General features: G+C 36.5%; 1 protein-coding gene across 1 annotated transcript in view; it reads left to right on the forward strand.

Annotated features, from left to right (window-relative positions):
- The window catches only part of VPS37A (VPS37A subunit of ESCRT-I), a 38,677-nt gene extending 21,875 nt beyond the window's left edge, over nucleotides 1-16,802 (forward strand). The window contains exons 5-12 of the mRNA XM_029226319.1: nucleotides 4,315-4,540; nucleotides 5,991-6,061; nucleotides 8,636-8,763; nucleotides 8,844-8,902; nucleotides 8,981-9,049; nucleotides 12,708-12,851; nucleotides 14,578-14,658; nucleotides 16,207-16,802. Of these exons, the coding sequence (XP_029082152.1) occupies nucleotides 4,315-4,540; nucleotides 5,991-6,061; nucleotides 8,636-8,763; nucleotides 8,844-8,902; nucleotides 8,981-9,049; nucleotides 12,708-12,851; nucleotides 14,578-14,658 (778 nt within the window). The 3' untranslated portion in view covers nucleotides 16,207-16,802. The remainder of the gene's footprint in view (nucleotides 1-4,314; nucleotides 4,541-5,990; nucleotides 6,062-8,635; nucleotides 8,764-8,843; nucleotides 8,903-8,980; nucleotides 9,050-12,707; nucleotides 12,852-14,577; nucleotides 14,659-16,206) is intronic.
- Nucleotides 16,803-19,801: the final 2,999 nt, after the last annotated feature.

Genomic DNA, 19,801 nt, shown 5'->3' on the forward strand with positions numbered 1-19,801 from the left:
CAGTGGCTTCTGTTGCGGAGCACGGGCTCTAGGCACGCAGGCTTCGGTAGTTGTGGCATGTGGGCTCTAGAGCACAGGCTCAGTAGTTGTGGCACACAGGCTTAGTTGCTCCTCGGCATGTGAGATCTTCCCGGATCAGGGATCGAACCCGTGTCCCCTGCACTGGCAGGCAGATTCTTAACCACTGCACCACCAGGGAAGTCCCAAGTCCCCTATTCTTATTTTATTGCTCTCTGTTTATCCTTTTAGGTCTGTTTATATTTGCTTTATATATTTAGGTGCTGCTCTTTTGGGTGCATAAATATTTATAATTGTTATACCCTCTTGTTGGATTGACCCCTTTACCATTATGTAATGCTCTTCTTTGTCTCTTATTACAGTCTTTGTTTTAAAGTCTGTTTTGTCTGATATAAGTATAGCTACCCCAGCTTTCTTTTGGTTTCTATTTGCGTGTAATATCAGCATAAAGAAGTCCCTTTAACATTTCTTGTAAGGTCGGTTTAGTGGTGATAACTCCTTTAGCTTTTGCTTGTCTGGAAAACTCTACCTCTGCTTCAATTCTGAATGAGAACTTTGCTATGTAGAGTATTCTTGAAAGTGTTTTTCTTTTGGTACTCTAAATATGTCATTCCCTTGCCTTCTGGCCTGCAAAGTTTCAGCTGAAAAATCTGCTGGTAGTTTTATGGGGGTTCCCTTGTACCTAACAAGTTGTTTTTCTCTTGCTGCTTTTAAGATCCTTGCCTTGTCTTTAACTTTTGACATTTTAATTAAAATGTGTCTTGGGGCTCCCCTGGTGGCACAGTGGGTTAAGAGTCCGCCTGCCGATGCAGGGGACACAGGTTCATGCCCTGGTCCGGGAGGATCCCACATGCCGTGGAACGGCTGGGCCCGTGAGCCATGGCCGCTGAGCCTGCGCGTCCGGAGCCTGTGCTCTGCAGCGGGAGAGGCCACAACAGTGAGAGGCCCACGTACCGCAAAAAAAAATGTGTCTTGGTTCATCTTGTTTGGGACTTCCTGGCTTTCCTGGGTCTGGATGCCAGTTTCCTTCCCTAGGTTAGAGAAGTTTTCAGCCATTATTTCTTCAGATAAGTTTTCTGCCCCTTTCTCTGTCTCTTCTCCTGCTGGTACCCGTATAATACAAACCGTAAGTTCCTTAAGCTATCTTCACTTTTTTTCCTTTTTTTTCTCTGCTCTGATTTTGTGAGTTCCACTGCCCTGTCTTGAGTTCACTGATCATTTCTTCTGGCTGATGACTGTGACATCCTTTGTTTACTGATATGGCAGGAAATATTCCATTTCTCACTTTGCTTCATCCAGTCTGCTATTGAATCCCTCTATAGTATATTTTTCAGTTCAGTTGTTGTATTCTCCAGCTTTGCTTCTTTCTTGTATTTTCTTTCTCTTTGTTGAGGTTCTGTCTATGTTCAGGGAGCATTTTTATGACCTTTACTCTGAACTCTTTATCAGGTAAATTATGTATCTTCATTTCATTTCATTAAGGTTTTTTTTCTGAGGTTTTATCCTGTACTTTTATTTGGAACATATTTCTTTGTTTCTTCTTTTTGCTTGACTCTGTGTAAGATAAAACAGTTACCTCTCCCAGTTTTGAGGACAGGACTAGGAGATGAACCTTATCATTCAACCCTACCCTGGCTCTTGACTGTCTCTCAAGCCTTTGTGATTGTCCAAGCAACCTATTATTTTTTTAATAGCTCCCAGGAATTAAGGGTGTGTCAAGACCTGTCATTGCCCCACAGGGGAGGATATCCATACCTAGATTTAGGCTGATTGGAAGCAAGACCTTCTGGCGGCAGCTTTTAATGTATGCAAATATATACAGTTCTGTGGGACCACAAGCTTATTAAGTCCTGCTAGCCACCTGAGCCAGGTGATGAGAATGAAAACATGGTGTCCATTGGCCTCTGTTCCCTGAAGGCACTTCCACAGGCCTTCACATGCATGGATTCCAAGCCTGAAGCCCACCCCTCAGACTGAAGCTTCAGGATAAGCAAATAGGCCTGTTTCACATTAAGACTGTGGGTGTGTTTAAGTGTGCTATCTGCAGTGCCCTGGTGTGGTAGCCTGCCAAGAACTGTCTACAACTGTTACAGTCTCATGGGACCCAGGAATGTCAGCCCCCCTGGCCACCAGAGCCAGGTAAGTAAGGGGCATTCCCTGGTTGGCAGCCACAAAAACCAGAGCACCAAATACAAAACTGGGACACCAAACACACGTAAGATCTCCCCTGCAAGACATGCTGGCGTTCCGGAACATGCAGAGGGAGAGCACAAAGATAGTAGAGCCCGCCCTCTGGAGTCTGTGGAAGGATTACATTCAGTCCTTAGAGTTGTGTTTAATTAGAAGCCTGCCCCTCAGGCTATAGCTATGATAATAGGCTAATAGGCCTCTTTCAGCAGAAAGACTGAGCTCCTGTTGTCTCATGCTGTTCCCCTGGGGGGGTAGCTGATTTAGAACTTGTTCTCCATTTCTGTGAGTGTGAGCCCCGCTGGCTGTCAGATTCAGACAATGTTGTGTTGTCCCTCTGGTTGCCACTGCAAAAACAAGGGTATAAGCTCCTTTCTCTAAGATACTGGTGAGCTGGAGTGAGGCAGAGGGAGAGTGCGGAGATGACGTCCACTGGCCTCCATTCCCTGAGAGCATCTCCGTGGGTGCCTCAATGTCAAAGCCCCTGGACAAGCACATAGGCCTCTTTCACAGAAAGACTGGGGGTTGCTTCTGTCTTCTGTCTGTGCAATGTCCTGGGGGTCATAGTCTACCAAGAACCTTCTCTCTGATGGTTACAATCCTGAGGGACCCAGGAACATTAGCCTGCCTGGCATCCAGAGTCAAGCAATCAAGGGATGTTCCCTGGGCAGGAGCTGCAGAAACCAGAGCACCAGATGCATATAGGAGCTCCCTCTGGGTGGTACTGGGTCTCTGGAGCACAGCAGATGGGAAACAAGATGTCGCCCACCAGCCACCATCCCCAGAAAGTATCTCAGCGGACCCCTAGATGTGTGTTAAGTTAGATGCCTGCTGCCTGGAGCTGATGCTTTAAGATTGGCAAGTGAGCCTCTTTCACATTAAATCAGGTCCTCTTCTGCATTTGGCCCTAAGGCAGGGGAGTCCAAGAGTACAAGCCCTGTAAGAATTGTTTCTTAGTTCGCGTCTCGGGGACATGAGCTCTTTTGGTCTTCAGAGCTAGATGTTTGGGGGCTTGTCTCTCAGGTTCAAACTCAACCCTTAACTCCCCAGAGAAAAGCTCTGGGTTTTGAGTTTTCTCCAGCTTGTGGGTTGTCCTGCTGAGGGTAAGGTTTATGGTGACATTGTGTCTCAGCTTCTCCTACCAGCTTAGATGTCATTTTCTTCTTGTTTGCCCAATGTGTAGGAGCTGCTCAGCTAGTTTTTAGGGTTTTTTTCAGAGGAAATTGTTCCCTATGTAGCTGTTGATTCAGTATTTCTGTGGGAGAAGGTGAATTCAGGATCTTCCTATGTCACCATCTTGATTCAGAACCCAATATTTATTACCTTGCAAAAATAAATTATTTTCTGATTATATCTTGAGTACATACTGCTGTGCTGCTTTTTCTTATACATAGTTTTTTTTTTTTTTTTTTGAGGTATGCGGGCCTCTCACTGTTGTGGCCTCTCCCGTTGCGGAGCACAGGCTCCGGACGTGCAGGCTCAGCGGCCATGGCTCACAAGCCTAGCCACTCCGCAGCATGTGGGATCTTCCCGGACCGGGGCACGAACCCGTATCCCCTGCATCAGCAGGCAGACTCTCAACCACTGCGCCACCAGGGAAGCCCTATACATAGTTTTTATATGCATCTTTTTTATGTTTTAACATTTTTAACAGCTCATCTATATATTTTTCTTTGAAATTTTCCAGAAAAGCAGTCTTGACTTGCAGTCAGATTTTGCCAGATATAATGAAAGCTACGAATTTATTCAAGCTACAGTTGAATACATTTCCTGGACTTAAATGTTCTCCATTTCTTCTATGAAGATACACATTGATGCCAACAGAAAGGCCATATTTGAGTTTTGAGCATTCTGTTCACTTCCAGTGTGACCAGTTGAATTGTATATTTTCTGAAACATTTTTCTTTTTCATGGAAAGAAACGAAAATTTTCTCTTGAAAAATTGAAAAAATCAATTTATATGATATCTGATTCACTTATATAATTATAATAACTAATGGCACCTGCCATCTGTACTGCATAACCACTGTTATTTAGAACAATTTAGGAATACTTTTACAAACTTACCCCTAAAATCTAACCTCATGTTTTTCGTCTCTTTCTCTTTAGCCTGTACAGTAAAGCGGGTGGGACGCCTCCTTGTGCTTCTCCGGGTTTTCCATTTCTTCCTCCATATCCCCCACAAGAAGCTACCAGGACTGTCAGTTCTTTATCTGTTGCTGACACTGTTTCTTCTTCAGCGACAAGTCATACAGCAGCCAAACCTGCTGCTCCTTCATTTGGTGTCCTTTCAAATCTGCCACTGCCTGTTCCCACAACAGACACTTCAGCACCGGTTGGTATCAGATAGTAGTTTGTACCCTTGAAATATTCAGTCAACATACATTATATCCCTCCAGTGTGCCAGCCACCATGGCACAAAAGATAAAGAGATTAAATCACATTTTCAACTTAAGTAACAATTTCAAAGAGGTAACCAGCAAATAATTAAATAATTGTAAGTAGAAGAGATAGTCTAGAGCTATGGCAAAGACACAGTTAAGGGAATAGTCAGTGCTCCCAGGGACCATCATAGAGCTAGAAAGATAACTTTATAAAAGATGCAGTTCTTTTTCTTAAACCACTTTATCCTTGGTGCCTCAAAGCATGCCTGATGCATATAGTAGGTGCTCATTCAAAATGAGGCAGATGAATGAATGGATTTACACTTGGGGCCAAATTTTGATGGTAATGAATTTGCCAGGATGTTAGGGGGTCGCATAGGGCAATTCTGTGAAGAGGCAACAGCATTGACAAAGATTTGGGAGCATAAACCAGATGGCATATTTGTGAAGCTGCCTGTTACAGAGCCCTCTGGTTGTCATATAGGACACAGGCAAAGATATGAGAAGGATTGTATAGGAGAAGCATGTATCAGCTTATGGAGGGTCTGCTCTAGCATACTGAGGACTTTTAATCCAGTGTCTCATTGGTGTAAAAAATTGTGTGTTCTTAAGTTAAGCTGGTATCTGCTGCCATGTGGGATGTTACTGAGGGAGAGACTGTGCATTAAACATATTAAAGGGATTTTAAAACCTTCATTTTTAACCCTTAGTGAATATCACCCATAGTAATACTCAAATATTAAAAAAATATCATAATCAACTTTACTAATTTTAGTGTTTGTAATAATTTAGAATATAGACCCATCAGAATATAGACCCAAGTAGACTTCATTTTTCCAAAACCTTTCATCATTGTATTAATGAATATTATGAACAAATTATAATTAGTATAAATAAAATTACAAGAGAACTTTTCATGGGTCCTTGATTTTAAAATGTCATCTATATTCAAACAATGTATACTCTGTTCCTTATCTACCCTACTCTCTCATGGAACTTAGGTAACTATTCAGATTTTTGCCAACTTACTAATTTTTCTATACTTAATGCCTTTCACTTTGAGACAAACATTCATATACATCAATGAAACCCAGAGATAATTCTCCACATATGTCACAGATACACTTAGGAGATTTATTTTACAACCGTATACTTGTCCAAGGGCTAAACACAGGTACTCACGTGATCCCCATTAAAAAAAAAAGTAACCCTCTATGTATAAAGATACACTGAAAAAACAGTGAAGAAAGAAGGGGAGGGTAAGGACAATGTGAAGTGCAAAGATTAAGTGTGATAATGAAAACAGTTATGGGATGCAGTACATTAAAAATTACTTTTACAACCAAATAGGAGCAGTCAAAAAGATGGCTGAAATTTAACACCATTTCACACTCTCTTTAGATAAGCCAAAATGGTTTTGGTTACAAGATGCCTGATATCCCTGATGTATTTCCAGAACTCTCAGAACTAAGGTAAAAAAACTAGGAGAGTAACATTGGTGTTTGTTGTCTATTTAATTTGTAAATAGAAACCACATCATCATTTTCATATCCATATTAAGTTAAAAAAAACTTTTAAGTCATCACTCTTCCTATATTGTGGTTGTCTTAGTGGGAAAGTTCTATGAATCAGTCGTATGTCTTGTAGGTTATATTTATTGAGTTACTGGTCTGTGAGAAATCCTACAGTTAAAAAACGTTTAGCTTTATTTGATCCAGTGTTTTACAGTCACTTGTAGGAAGTGGTGATGTGTTATTCTCTGCTAATAATTAATGAAGTTTACACGCAGCACGTACACGTTAAAGCAGTCATACACGGAGTAATGCTTGCAGCAACCCGTGAAGTAGGGGCTGTTATTGTTGCCGTGTTATAGAGCATTCTCCTCCTCCTTTCCTTTCTTCCTTCCCTTTAAAAACATTATTATGAAAACATCAAAAATACAAAAAGGTGAACCTCTTTGCCATCTTCTAGCTTTTTTCAGGAAGTATGGGTATAGGTCAGGATTATTTTAAACCAAATCCCAAATATTCTGTTATTTTTACCTATAAGTTCTTCACTAAATCTCTCCACCAGGTAAAGACTTTTCCTTTGCCATAATCCCAATCCACATCATCATCATACCTCACAATATGAATGCTCATTCTTTAATTCTTTGATATTATCTTATTTCCCCAGGGTCTTAATAATTAAATCTTTTGGTTGGTAGTTTATTTGAATCAGGGTTCAAAATAATATCTACCTATTGCATTTGAATACTGTTATCTTTTATAGTTCTTTTAATCATGAACCATTTCTCCCATGTTTATTAATATGTATGTACATATACACACAAACATATATACACACATATGCATGCATACATATACATACAAATATATATACATACACATATAAACACATAGAGAGTAAATTATACACATATTATTAAATATTTATGTAAGAAACTGGTTATTTGTCCTATAGAATTTCCCATACCCTGTTGTTGCCTGATTGCACCTTGTGGTTCCATTGAGGGTGTTCCTCTGTTTCTCATATTTCCTTCTACTGGTGGCTAGATACAGAGTTTTGATTAGATGTAGGTTCAATTTTTTTTGTCAAATCATTACATTGTACACCTTAAACTTAGACAATGTCTCAAGAAAACTGGGGGAAAAAATTTAGGTTTAATTCTTTTGGCAAGAATATTTACATCATAGTTAGTGCATATTTCCTATTACATCACATATGGCAGAAATGATGTCTGGTTGCCTTTTTTTAGTGACATTAGGATTGAAACAGGTTGAAACACTTGAAATCACTGACTGTGCATTATTTCATTAAGGATTGCAAATGTGATTTCCTACTGCCAGAATTAGCCAGAAGTCTATGAAGACTTTCCTTCATAGAAAAGGAAAGTTTAGTTATATTGAAATATACTTCATACAGAAAGACAAAATATATGCTTGATTTTTTTCCTCTTAATTTATTGATTTTGAGAATAATGAGTTGATGCATAAGCTAGCTGCAAAAGTTCTGATAGGCGAGTTTTTGTTTTTTTATGGTTGTTTTTGAGTTATTATAAACTCATAAATTAAAAAAGAAATTTGTCTTTCAGTCCATTCAAACATTATTCTTTTTGCTGCTTAAACAGTTCTATCTTTAGTCAATAGGAAACTGGCAAAACAAAGATGTCATGGGCTCAACATGAACATTTTTTTTTCCCTGACCTGAAGCCAGCCATTTCTCTGAAAGGCACTTGTTCTTTTTCAAAATAACAATACTAATAAAATAACAATATCAGTAGTGATTATTGAAAGCAGGATAAGTTTTTGTTTATTTGTTTTGTTTTTTACACTTCTTTTGTCTTTAGGATATAGCACACCAGAGATGTACAGCCAAATACTATTTTTTAAAGTCTTTTCAGTAAAATTTCTCTGGATGATTATATAACTTAGGAAAAAAAACCAGGTTCATTTATTTCCATTTGCTTTGAATTTTAGAGACTGCTTTTTCTTTTTTAATTTTGTTTTTTAATTATATAATGCATTTATATGGATCTGTATGTAGTCAAAACTGAAAGATAGGTTCAGAAAGGTTTCCCTCCCTCCCTATCCCACCCATCCAGTTCCCTCTTTCACTCTCTGGATATGATTTTTGTTCTGGGATTGGCCTTCCACGATTGCTTTTTAAAAACATTTTTATGACTATATGTACACAGACACATATACATGTATCATTTATTGTGACAGCCACATTCCTATTAGGTAAATAGGCTCAGAGGTTAAAATTGGTAGGTTATTAGGGCTGTTCATAAACCCTCGTCTTCATAGTCCTGTAGTGACTTGACACTGTACTGTATTTAGAGTACTTTTTGTTCTATTGTGATTGATGTTTTATTTGCTTTTAAGGTTGTAATTTTCCTTCTTCTGTGTCTATATAAAAATATATATGTCAAAAATTATTTAGAACTCTATCAGCTGAATAAAACTGAAAAATGGTGAATATTTATTATGGAAAAAAACTAGATGACTGATATTCATTAACAATTTTTTCTGTTGTGTTTCTAGTGTATCACAACTTACAGATATGAATGACCAAGAGGAGGTATTACTAGAACAGTTTCTGACTTTGCCTCAACTAAAACAAATTATTACTGACAAGGATGACTTAATGAAAAGTATTGAGGAGCTAGCAAGTATGTCTTTCCTTACTTATTAAATTTCCTAAGAAAAATGTGATCTTTACCTAGCAATAAACTAAAAATTTATCTTACAGGAAAAAATCTCCTTTTGGAGCCCAGCTTGGAAGCCAAAAGGCAAACTGTTTTAGATAAGGTGAGTTAGTTATCATTTTTTAAGAAATCCATACAATTTTAAAATAGAATTAAATAGCATTTTAATTTTCTCTTTTAGTATGAATTACTGACACAAATGAAATCAACTTTTGAAAAGAAGATGCAAAGGCAGCATGAACTTAGTGAGGTAAGATTGTTTAGCTCTTTTACCATAAGAATTTTTAATCTTAATGTGCATGTGCCACATTCTTAAATTCATTATTACCAGAAAACATTTATTAGGTATCTGAGTTTATCTTATCTGTTTATAAGTCATGATAAACAGCTCTAAGTTACGCAGATGAACAGCTGTCAGTTATAAGCCATTGTAAATCAGTTGTGCTCATGCAAGAGCATTTGGTTCCAAAATAGAAAAATAAAAAGCCCCATAAAGAACTCTTCTGGGAGAGTTATTATAAAGGCAGTTTAACTCTTCTAATAAAAGCTACCAACAAAAATTTAAATTTTAGACTACTTGTAAGCCTATATACAAGTATCTTAAATGAAAAGTTAGCAAATTGAAAAATATAATATAATATATAAAAAGTATAAAGTATAATTCACCACAAATAATAGATTTTATGCTAGAAATATGTGAAAAATCAAAAACTTCATAAAATTCAACCCATGTTCTTAAAAAAACAAATCTTTAAAAATAAAAAGGGCAAAAATCATTTAAAAAATTAAAATAAATGTCAGTAACCCAATCATAATATTCTGTTTCCTTTAAAATCAGGAATTCTAGAAGGTAAAGCCAATTTAGTAAAACATAAAATAGAAATAAGACAACAGCAAAAAAAAATGATGGTAAAGGAGAATATAAATTTATAATAGATTTCAGATGATCATTCTTTAGAATAAAATAATAGTAGCTGACATTGTACAATTGTTGTATCTTTTGTATTGCACTAAGCTATTTACATATATTGCCCATTCCACCCAAAACCCTATGAGGTAGATGTTGTTACTGTTTATCCATTTTGCAGATGAGGAAACTGAGGCACATGGATATTCAATAACATCCCTGAGGTCATGTAAATAGAAAGTATCAGAGTCAGGAGTCACATGTAAGCAGTCCTCCCTCACTTAACTGGAAAATCTCACAGAGTTAACTAAGATACCTGTAGATGCTTATTAAAGCTTAGTAGATGCTGAAGAAGCTGTTCACAATAATCAGCATCATTCCTTAGACAAACTCTTAGTAAACTAAGATAAAATTAATTCCTTAATTTAATAAGGAAACCAACAGCAAACATCATACCTAATGACTCAACATTTCCAGGATCCCTTTAATGTTAGGAATGAGACAGTGATGCCCCAGTATCACTGCTATTTAACATTGCTTGGGGGGTTCTGGCCACTGTAAGAAGACAAGAAAAGGAAAAGAGGTATAATGTAAAAGAAAAGATGAAATGGTTGTTAACCAAAACCAAACAAGTAAAAATCCTAGCAAATTGAGAAGGTTTTCTTCTAGATATCTCACAACTACCAGTGCAAAATGAAGTAGAAGAAAAAAACTCATTTACAATATAAACAAAACTGTAAAAAATTTAGAACTGAACCCAATGAAGTAAGTTAGGAAACTTTACTGAATGACACAAAAGAAGACTTGAAGAAATAGAGTAACAGAATATTCATGGACTGAAAGATACAGTATTATAAAGATTTCATTCTTCCCAAAATAACTTAAAAATCTTCTATACTTCCACTCAAAATCGCAAGAGTATTTTTTTTAATTTAAACAGATTTATTCTAAAGTTCTTCTGAAAAACTAAACAGGTTAAACTAGTCAAGAAGAGCTTGAGCAAAAAGAAACCCTTTCCCAATATCAACATACACTATAAAAACTCTTTATTTAAAACAGTAGAGTAGCCTTGTAGGAAGCAAAAAATAGTTCTATGGAACAGATTCTGCAGTTCAGAAACAGACATATATATGAGTAATTGGTTAGAAAAGAATGAGAATTTAATAAAGGCAGTCCATTTAGAAAAAAGTTAGATCCCTATATCATAGCATACACAGAAGAATACTCTAGATAGAGTAAGTATTTAGGTGGAAACCATAAAATTATGAGAGACAACTATCTGCTAGAGGTTTTTTTTAGGATTATGATGGGAAAATCCTTTCTAAGCATTATGACAATAGGCAGAAGCATAAAATAAAAAACTGATGATTTAAGCTATATATAAATTTAAACTTTGTATACATTGAAGATCATAAAATCAAGAGTGAAGTAAAGGGGACAAATATTTGTAGCAGATATAACAAATATTAATGCCAATGGTCCATAAAGAAACCTTACATACAGGCAAAGGGAAGAACAGGAAACTCACAAAAGGAGAAATATGAAGGTCCAATAAACATTCTGATATAGCAATTATTCTGACTTCTTGAAATGTTTAAAAAAATCCTTGATTCCTAGGATTGTCTCTATAGATGTGCTCACTCAGAACCTCTGAAGATGATGACTCTTCTATACTCTAAAGTATGGAAACCACTTCACTAGACTGTTGGTGCCATTAGTGCAGGAACCTGTCCTGTTTTTTTCCCCCTGTATACCCAATACCTTGGTCCAGTGCTTGGCACATGGTACGTACTCAATAAATATTTAATGAGTAAGTAAATGGAAACATTTGAAAAGATGCCTAACCTTACACTAATAAGGAAAATTACATTGTGTGAGCGAGACTTGTAAGGATAGATAACCAGTGTAGGTAAAGGTGATTAAAAATGGTGTATTTCTATATATACCTGTATGTGATGTATCACAATGAGATACCATCTCACACCCACTAGGATGACTATTAATTAAAAACAGTTTTAGTTCCTACATTTAGATCTTTAATCCATTTTGAGTTAAATTTTGTGTATGAGGTAAGGTAAGGGTGCAACTTAATTCTGAACATGGATATCCAGTTTTCCTAGCAATAGTTGTCCAAGACTGTCCTTTCCCAATTGAATGGTCTCAGCACACTTTTGAAAATATTTGGCCATATGTATGAGTGTTTGTTATTTCATTGATCTATATGTCTCTTCTGATTGCCAGTACCATACTGTTTTGATTACTGTAGCTTTATAGTAACTTTTGAAATCAGTAAGTATGAATCCTCCAACTTTGTTCTTATTTTTCAAGATCGTTTTGACTATTTGGGGGTCTCTTGAGATTCTCTGAATTTTAGGGTGGATTTTTCTATTTCTGCAAAAAATGCTGTTGACATTTTGATAGGGATTACATAGACTCTGGAGATCACTTTGGGTAGTATTGTCTTAAAAGTATTAAGTCTTCTGATCCATGAACACAGGGTGTCTTTCTACTTATTTATGTCTTCTTTAATTTCTTTCAGCAATGTTTTGTAGTTTTCGGTGTCCTTCACCACTTTGGTTAAATTTAATTCCATCACCTTTGCCATATTCTGTTCATTAGAAGCAAGTCACTAGGTCCAGACCACACTCAAGGGGAGGGGATTATACAAGAGCAGGAATACCAGGAGAGGAGAATCATTGGGGATCATCTTAGAGGGTGCCTACCACAATGATCTGATTCCTAAATTCCCAAGAGAGGACAGTGATCTGCCCAGTTTCTCTCACTCAGTAGCTTGTAGGCAATGCATTGGTTTCTATTGTGTTAGGTAGCCATCTCATATCCAAAAGGTGAGGACTTAGATGGGACCAGATTTCCTCAAAAAGAAGCTTTGTAAGGCACATAATGAATTGCTTCTCCCTACCTCTACCTCTACTCCATTTTCCTTCCCTCTAAGGAGTTTTTCTGAGCATTAGAAACTAATATACTTGATTTTCTTTTTCAGAGCTGTAGTGCGAGTGCCCTACAGGCAAGATTGAAAGTAGCTGCACATGAAGCTGAGGAAGACTCTGATAATATTGCAGAAGATTTCTTGGAGGGAAAAACTGATATAGATGATTTTCTCAGTAGCTTCATGGAAAAGAGAACAGTATGTAATACTCTTCAGTTGAGGACAAGTGACAGCGTAATATCAAATAACTTATGTATATTCATGAGTAAAAAAAACCTTAGCACATTACTGAGCTGGAGTTTTGAGTGCCGTGAGAGGAAACTGAAGAGCCTCTATTGAGAATGATAGCAACATCCTGCTATCACTTTAAACCTGCTGCTTGTGAGTACACAAGCAGGTAAATCACATAATGGTTCTGTTTCAGAAATGATAGTATCTGTATCGTTCTGTAGTAAAGCTAGTAAATTAGCTTAAGCCTAGTCTTAATAGTTGTAATATACTCCTGAATAACCTGTTTCACAAGTTGTTTAAAAAGAGAATAACCTATATAATGTCTTTGTTAGTTTGTTTGTTTGTTTGGCTGTGCCGCACGGCTTGCAGGATCTTAGTTCACTGACCAGGGTTTGAACCCAGGCCACTATTGTGAAAGTGCCGAGTCCTAACAGCTGCACCACCAGGGAATTCCCTATACAGATTTTTAAAATTTTTTTGTTTTTAATATTACTGAGAACATTCTGGGGATAATTTCTGTTCTAGTATTTCCATTTTATATATATGTATATATATATATATATTTTTTTTTTTTTTTTTTTTGGCGGTACGCGGGCCTCTCACTGTTGTGGCCTCTCCCGTTGTGGAGCACAGGCTCCGGACGCGCAGGCTCAGCGGCCATGGCTCACGGGCCCAGCCGCTCCGCGGCATGTGGGATCCTCCCAAGACCGGGGCACGAACCCACGTCCCCTGCATCCACAGTCAGACTCGCAACCACTGCGCCACCAGGGAAGCCCTCCATTATATTTAAAGAAAAAAATTTTAAGTCTGCTTAGCAGTATCTTGTCCTTTGATAGAGTCCTAAATATTTACCTAATTTCTCTGAAACATCACAGTTTAAAAATAACCTTTTGTTAATAAACGTTATAAAACAGATGTGCCATATATATATATGAACTGTTAAGGAAAGTGTGGCAGATTTTATTATCCCCGTTTTCCATGAGAAAATTTGAAGTACAGAGATATTAATGACTATGGTTATAGCATTAGTGAAGCGTCGATTTTGGGTCCATTTTTCTTCAGTACTGTATAACTGTATCTTGAAGTTGTTTTTGTTTTGATTTATTTTTAGCTGCGTTGGGTCTTCGTTGCTGTGCGGAGGCTTTCTCTAGTTGTGGCGAGTGAGGCTACTCTTTGTTGCGGAGCACGGGCTCTAGGCACGCAGGCTTCAGTAGTTGTGGGTCATGGGCTCTAGAGCTCAGGATCAGTAGTTGTGGTTCACGGGCTTAGTTGCTCCGCAGCATGTGGGATCTTCCCGGACCAGGGCTCAAACCCGTGTCCCCTGCATTGGCAGGCGGATTCTTAACCACAGTGCCACCAGGGAAGCCCTGAAGTTTCTATTTGTTAAGCTTCCTGGGTAACAACAATAGGATTTATTTTCATATTTTTAAAACACAGATATTTGAAATTATATAATCAGAGAACTGGTATAAAGGATCAGAGTGTGTTTTACATTCTGGAAGTTTACAAAGATTATCTTCCAAACAAAATTAAAACTTTTTTTTGATTCTTAAATTCTGCTCTACCTCAGACATCCACAGTTTAAATAATGTCAACAAGTTAAAAGATTCTTACTTAGAATTCTGTCAAATTTAGCTAGTAGTAGGAAGATTACTGGAGAAGTGACTGGTATTTTAAATAATTTGTCTTCTAGATTTGCCACTGTAGAAGAGCCAAGGAAGAAAAACTTCAACAAGTGATAGCAATGCACAGCCAATTTCATGCTCCACTATAGGTAAATTGTATTCTAGAAGGTTTGAGTCTTCAGGCTATTGCATGGCTATTTTTAATGAAGTGTTCTTACTAGTGTTTGTTCAGCCAGCTTTAAGCATAATACTGTCGTTATAGCTATTGTGCTATATAACATGTAGAATACTTTATATTAAGCATAATGTTTTATACCTAAGCATATAACCAGTAGAAATTGTTTGCATATTTTCTCAGTATGATATTGGCTTAAATGAATTTTTTTTTCAGTATTTGATAGCTACTTATGTAGAGTTTAAACTGTAATTAGTTCCTTTCTCTCAGCTGGTGTGGGGAGTATACCATATTAGTTGACATATTTCTCAGTAGTCTCTTTTGTCATTTCTTCCTTTAAAATGAATTTCTGCTCTGTCTCTTTTCCATCTCACATCAGGATTATTCCAGTAACTTTCTGACCAGTCCTCTGACTTTAGGGTTTCTCCTTCCTGCTCAGCACTGACAGAATGATCTTCCTAAAATACCACTCTGTGATAACATTTCTCTGCTCCAGGACCTGCAATGAACCCCTAGGGATGAGAAATGCCAAATTTCTCTCGCTTATATTTTAGATCATCCATTTTAATTTTCCATTTTCCCCTTATGTTCTCTCATGTCATGTTGTTTTTTCTACCACCATATCTTTGTTCATGCTCTCACCTGATCTCAGGACACTCTTCTGTTTTCCTCTCCATCTATCTTGTTTTAGGAATGACCTGGTGGCAAAGACTAGCTCCCACCTCAACAACTTTAAAAGCTTGTGTTACTGGATAACGCAGGGAAACAGAGCCAAAATGCAGAAAAGTACACCTCAGTCACCTGGGAGTGAAAACACGACATGAGGCCATCAGTAACCAAAGCAGCTCCTCTTAGACCCTTCCCACGACTGCTTGTTTTTCATTTTTGCATCTCTCTTCTTTTCTGTCTCTCACTCCCATGTGCTTTCTCACTTGCTCTTCAGAGAGCTTTCTTTGCTACCCACAGGCTTGATCATATCATGACAGTCCAAACAGCCAGTGGAGACTGACAAGGGTCTCACCACAAATTCAGGGAAAGAGACTGGCCCTGCATAGAACAGTGTGCATCCTGACCTCAGCAGTTTGACCTAGAGATTGGTGTCCTGTGTTCATCTGCCCGCTCTGCTGGGCTAAAGGAGTAGACTTTGAGAAGGGAGCATGGGAGGTTCCCTTAAAAGGGATCAGGCTACAGGGAGGGAAGTGACAGGCATTTCTCAACCCCCATTCAAACTCTCTGCCCCTTTTCTCAATCTAATTCTCCTTAACATTAGTAGCAACACTGAATTGTTTTATTTTACAAATCAGACTGTTAATCCCTGAGGGTAAGGGTTGATTTTTAATATCAACTATGCATTTCTCAAGGTTGAGAAGTCAGTGGGCACTGAGTAATTGCTTACTGACATGAGCATGCTAGAATCCTTTCCCTACCTCTTTTCCCTCATAGTCAGATTATCTTCTTATAGGTAAATCTTAATTTATCATCTTAAATTAAATCTTAGGTTTTGATTTTCTTTTCTTTTCAGATTTTCCTGAAAACATGAACTGCCAAGAGAGGAATGGGACACAAGACTAAGCACATTTATATTTATGATTTGCAAATTGGCATTTCATTACAGTGGCTGAATACATAGATACACTATATAGATTGTATACAGAACTGAGACTGATTTTGTACAGATTAGAATGATTGCTATGATCTTTGCTTTGAGAAATTTTTCTGCACTATTTGCACTAAAAATGTTTATTTGTTGTTGATAAATCCTATCATATTTAAGTTCCACTGCTGTTCCTCTCTTACTATTGATTAAATAACTATGCATGTAATTTTAGCTAGTTTCAATATTTTATAAAATTACTTCATTTAAATTTGTAATTTTAATTTGAAACTGCCTCATTGCTTTATCAAGAATGGTTTCGATTTTTTCCTCTCAACCTTTTTTGAAAAATTACCATTTCAACTGTAGAAAAACTGTTATTCTTCCTGTTTCTTTCTGTATGATAAAACTTTCAGAAATAATTTGTTTTTAAATATTCACAGTGTCAGGAAACACCAAACCTGCCAATGTGCCGTCTCAAGGAAGTAACTTTTAATTCATACAATAAATCAAGAGTAAACCAGCGTTTTTTTACTTATTGTTGTCTTATTTTTAAAATTAAAGTTGCACTTAAGAGGTAATACAGGTAAATAAATATTTTACCTAATAGAAAAAACTGTGTTTCATTTAAAATAGTCCAACATAAACTTTCACAGTAACTCTTTTTTTTTTTTTTTTTTTTCGGCCACACCGCGCGGCTTGCAGGATCTTAGTTCCCCAATCAGGGATTGAACCCGCATCCTCAGCAGTGAAAGCGCAGAGTCCTAACCACTGGACCGCCAGGGAGTTGCCTCATGCTAACTTTGTAAATATAAGTATCTGCTGGGTTTGTGGTTAGATAAGGATATGCTAAGTTCCTCATGTTGAAGTTTAAAACAATATTTTTGTTAATAAATAGTAAATTTAAACACACAAAAGTCAGTGAATTTTTCTGACCTTTACTGTGTTAGCTTTTCATAACAGAAAAGCTTTAATAATAAATAAAATTAATAATAATTTTTAGGCAGTCTAGTTTTTAATAAATTTAATTGGATTTTCGCTTTAACTTGTACTGTGTTAAACAGTTTGCTTTTATACTACGTTACAGAATGAATATATTTTATGGGTAGCTGTGAAAGCTACTTAAGTAGAAAATCTTGAACTAGATGTCTGAGGCTTGGTAGAGTATCCAGATCACAGAACAACCTAATGACAGTTTTTATTTAAACTTCATCACAGTATGATTGCCATTCCAAACACCAGCAGACGGTACAGTTTTTTTCTTTTCTTTATTCTTCTTTCTATACATGTCTTAGCAATAGTACTTTAGGAAAAACAAAATTTTCTTAGACTTGAATAATACTTAGTCTACGTGTGTGGAAGGGCAAGTATTCACACGGACTATAAAGATGTAATTTGGGTAAAGAAATTAACTTTTTTTAATCACCTGTCTTCCTGGTACTGTGCTAAGGACATGCCATTTAATCTTCAAAATGACCAGACGAGGAAGGTATTATTATTCTGGATGTGTAGATGAGATAACTGAGGTAAGTGTTTCAAATTTGTGGCAGTCTTCTGGGTATTGAGGAACCTTTCCTTACTGTAGTGGTCACAGAAGCTTCAGCTTTCCCAGCAGTCACCACAATGGAGGACACGGTAGTCCCGATCTTCTGCAAACAATCAGGAAGCTTTCTGAGAAACCAGGCCGAGCCCAGAACAAGAGGCCAGCAGACCACAGCCATTAATTCATTTGATCTAATTTTATTAAGTCCCTACCAAGAATGAGGCACTGTGGAAATACTATACAACGATGACTCAAACATGGTCTAGGTGTTTAGGTACTTACCTTTTCCTCCACCAAAAAAAGAAAAAAAGTCATTTTCTCATATAGTAGATCTCTTCTACATAATCGCATAAGTAATTCATCTCAATGTTTTTTATTCTTTAAAGTTGAACGATCCCAGTTTCATTCTGTACCAGTTAACATACCTTGGTTTCTCCTTTTAAAATTAATTTTTTAGATAACCTCCTTACAACCCAGTCATTAATAAGAGGAGTCTGATCATCTTTACCTATTACCTACATTTAACCGACAAATCAGTTCAGATAATAGGTCATATAAGTCATCCAGGATGGACAATAGTCTGCATTTGAATATGTATGTATTTTGGTTCTGTTACTACAATAAAAATTTTAGTGGCTTTTCTTTAATATTATGGATATATTATTTTCTTCTTAAAATTGGCTATATTGGAGAAACAGTGCCAGAGGAAGAAAAAAAAGCCTGCCAAAGCAGAGATTCTGATTTTACTTTAACACATAATAGAAGACTAGATGGACGTCACAATAGTCCAGAAAAGCTTAGGAGTTATTAGATTATTCAGAGTAGGGGTTTGTTATGGGTAGAAATTTAAAGGCTAACATCTCAAAAATAGAAGAAAGTTTTCTAAATAAATGCGATACATGCTAAACATAATGTTTCAAAGTTGGAAGATTTTCTAGGAATAATTCTAAACTAGGAAATTTATATTGAAATAGAGATTGACAGGTAAGTCTGATCATAATTCATATGTGCTTAAATTGAAGGATAGCTCAGATTCATTTTTAGGGAAAGAAAGTAAACTAATCATGTGCTCTTAAAGAATAAAAACCTATGCCAGGTTTTCCCTTCTCTTCACCTTCCTTTATTCTAAAAAAGTTCCTTTGTTGACTGCTGAGTCATGATCAAAATGCTTACCTACTTCATATTATTAAATTTTCCAGAAAATCAATAATAAATCACTTGAGCTCTAAATATTACTAGTTGGGAAGTAATCTGTCTTGAGTCAGTTTTACATTGGTTTAAACCAACTGCTCTAAATAAAACAGTTCCTTGATGTTTGATTTAAAATGAGAATATACTGTTAGAGATTTTAGCCTTGTTGGATTGGCCATGCTCTTTTAAGGCTCTGTCCAGCACAATAAAGTTTTAATAAGCAATAAAGGTAACCTTTTTAAAATAAATTTCAGTGTTAGGTTAACTTTTAAGTAGTCTAAATTATGTTTTGTAAAATATTTGGTGTGGGGCTGAAAAAAAATTTTGTGTCTGATGTGGAAAGCATCACATTAAAGAACTAAATTTTAAAATATCAAAGATTTATGGTATTTGCTTTTCAAAATAAATGCATAATTCTGTTTGGTATAGTTACTGTGTTTTTTTTTTAATTTGTTATTTATTTTTGTAGATGTATACTGCCAAATGGAAGAAATTAAAGTCTCATCCTCAACATGAGGCAAAGAAGTTTCTAAGAGTTAATAATCAACTACAAGAGTGGTATGAAGTGAGTTATGTTATAAAAATGCAAAAGCTATTACAGCTTATCCTAAGTATCATTAACAAGGTATTCCCTGCTACAGAAAGTTTGTACCTTTTGACCACCTTTCTCCAATTCCCCACCCCACCTCCACCTCAGGTTAACCACAAATCTGATCTCTTTTTCTCTAGCTTTGGTTTGTTCGTTTGTTTGTTTTAGATTACACATATAAGTGAAATCATACAGTATTT

The sequence above is a fragment of the Monodon monoceros genome, unplaced genomic scaffold (genome assembly GCF_005190385.1).
Source record: "Monodon monoceros isolate NGI ecotype Baffin Bay Population unplaced genomic scaffold, NGI_Narwhal_1 Super_Scaffold_17, whole genome shotgun sequence".
Taxonomy (NCBI): Eukaryota; Metazoa; Chordata; class Mammalia; order Artiodactyla; family Monodontidae; genus Monodon; species Monodon monoceros.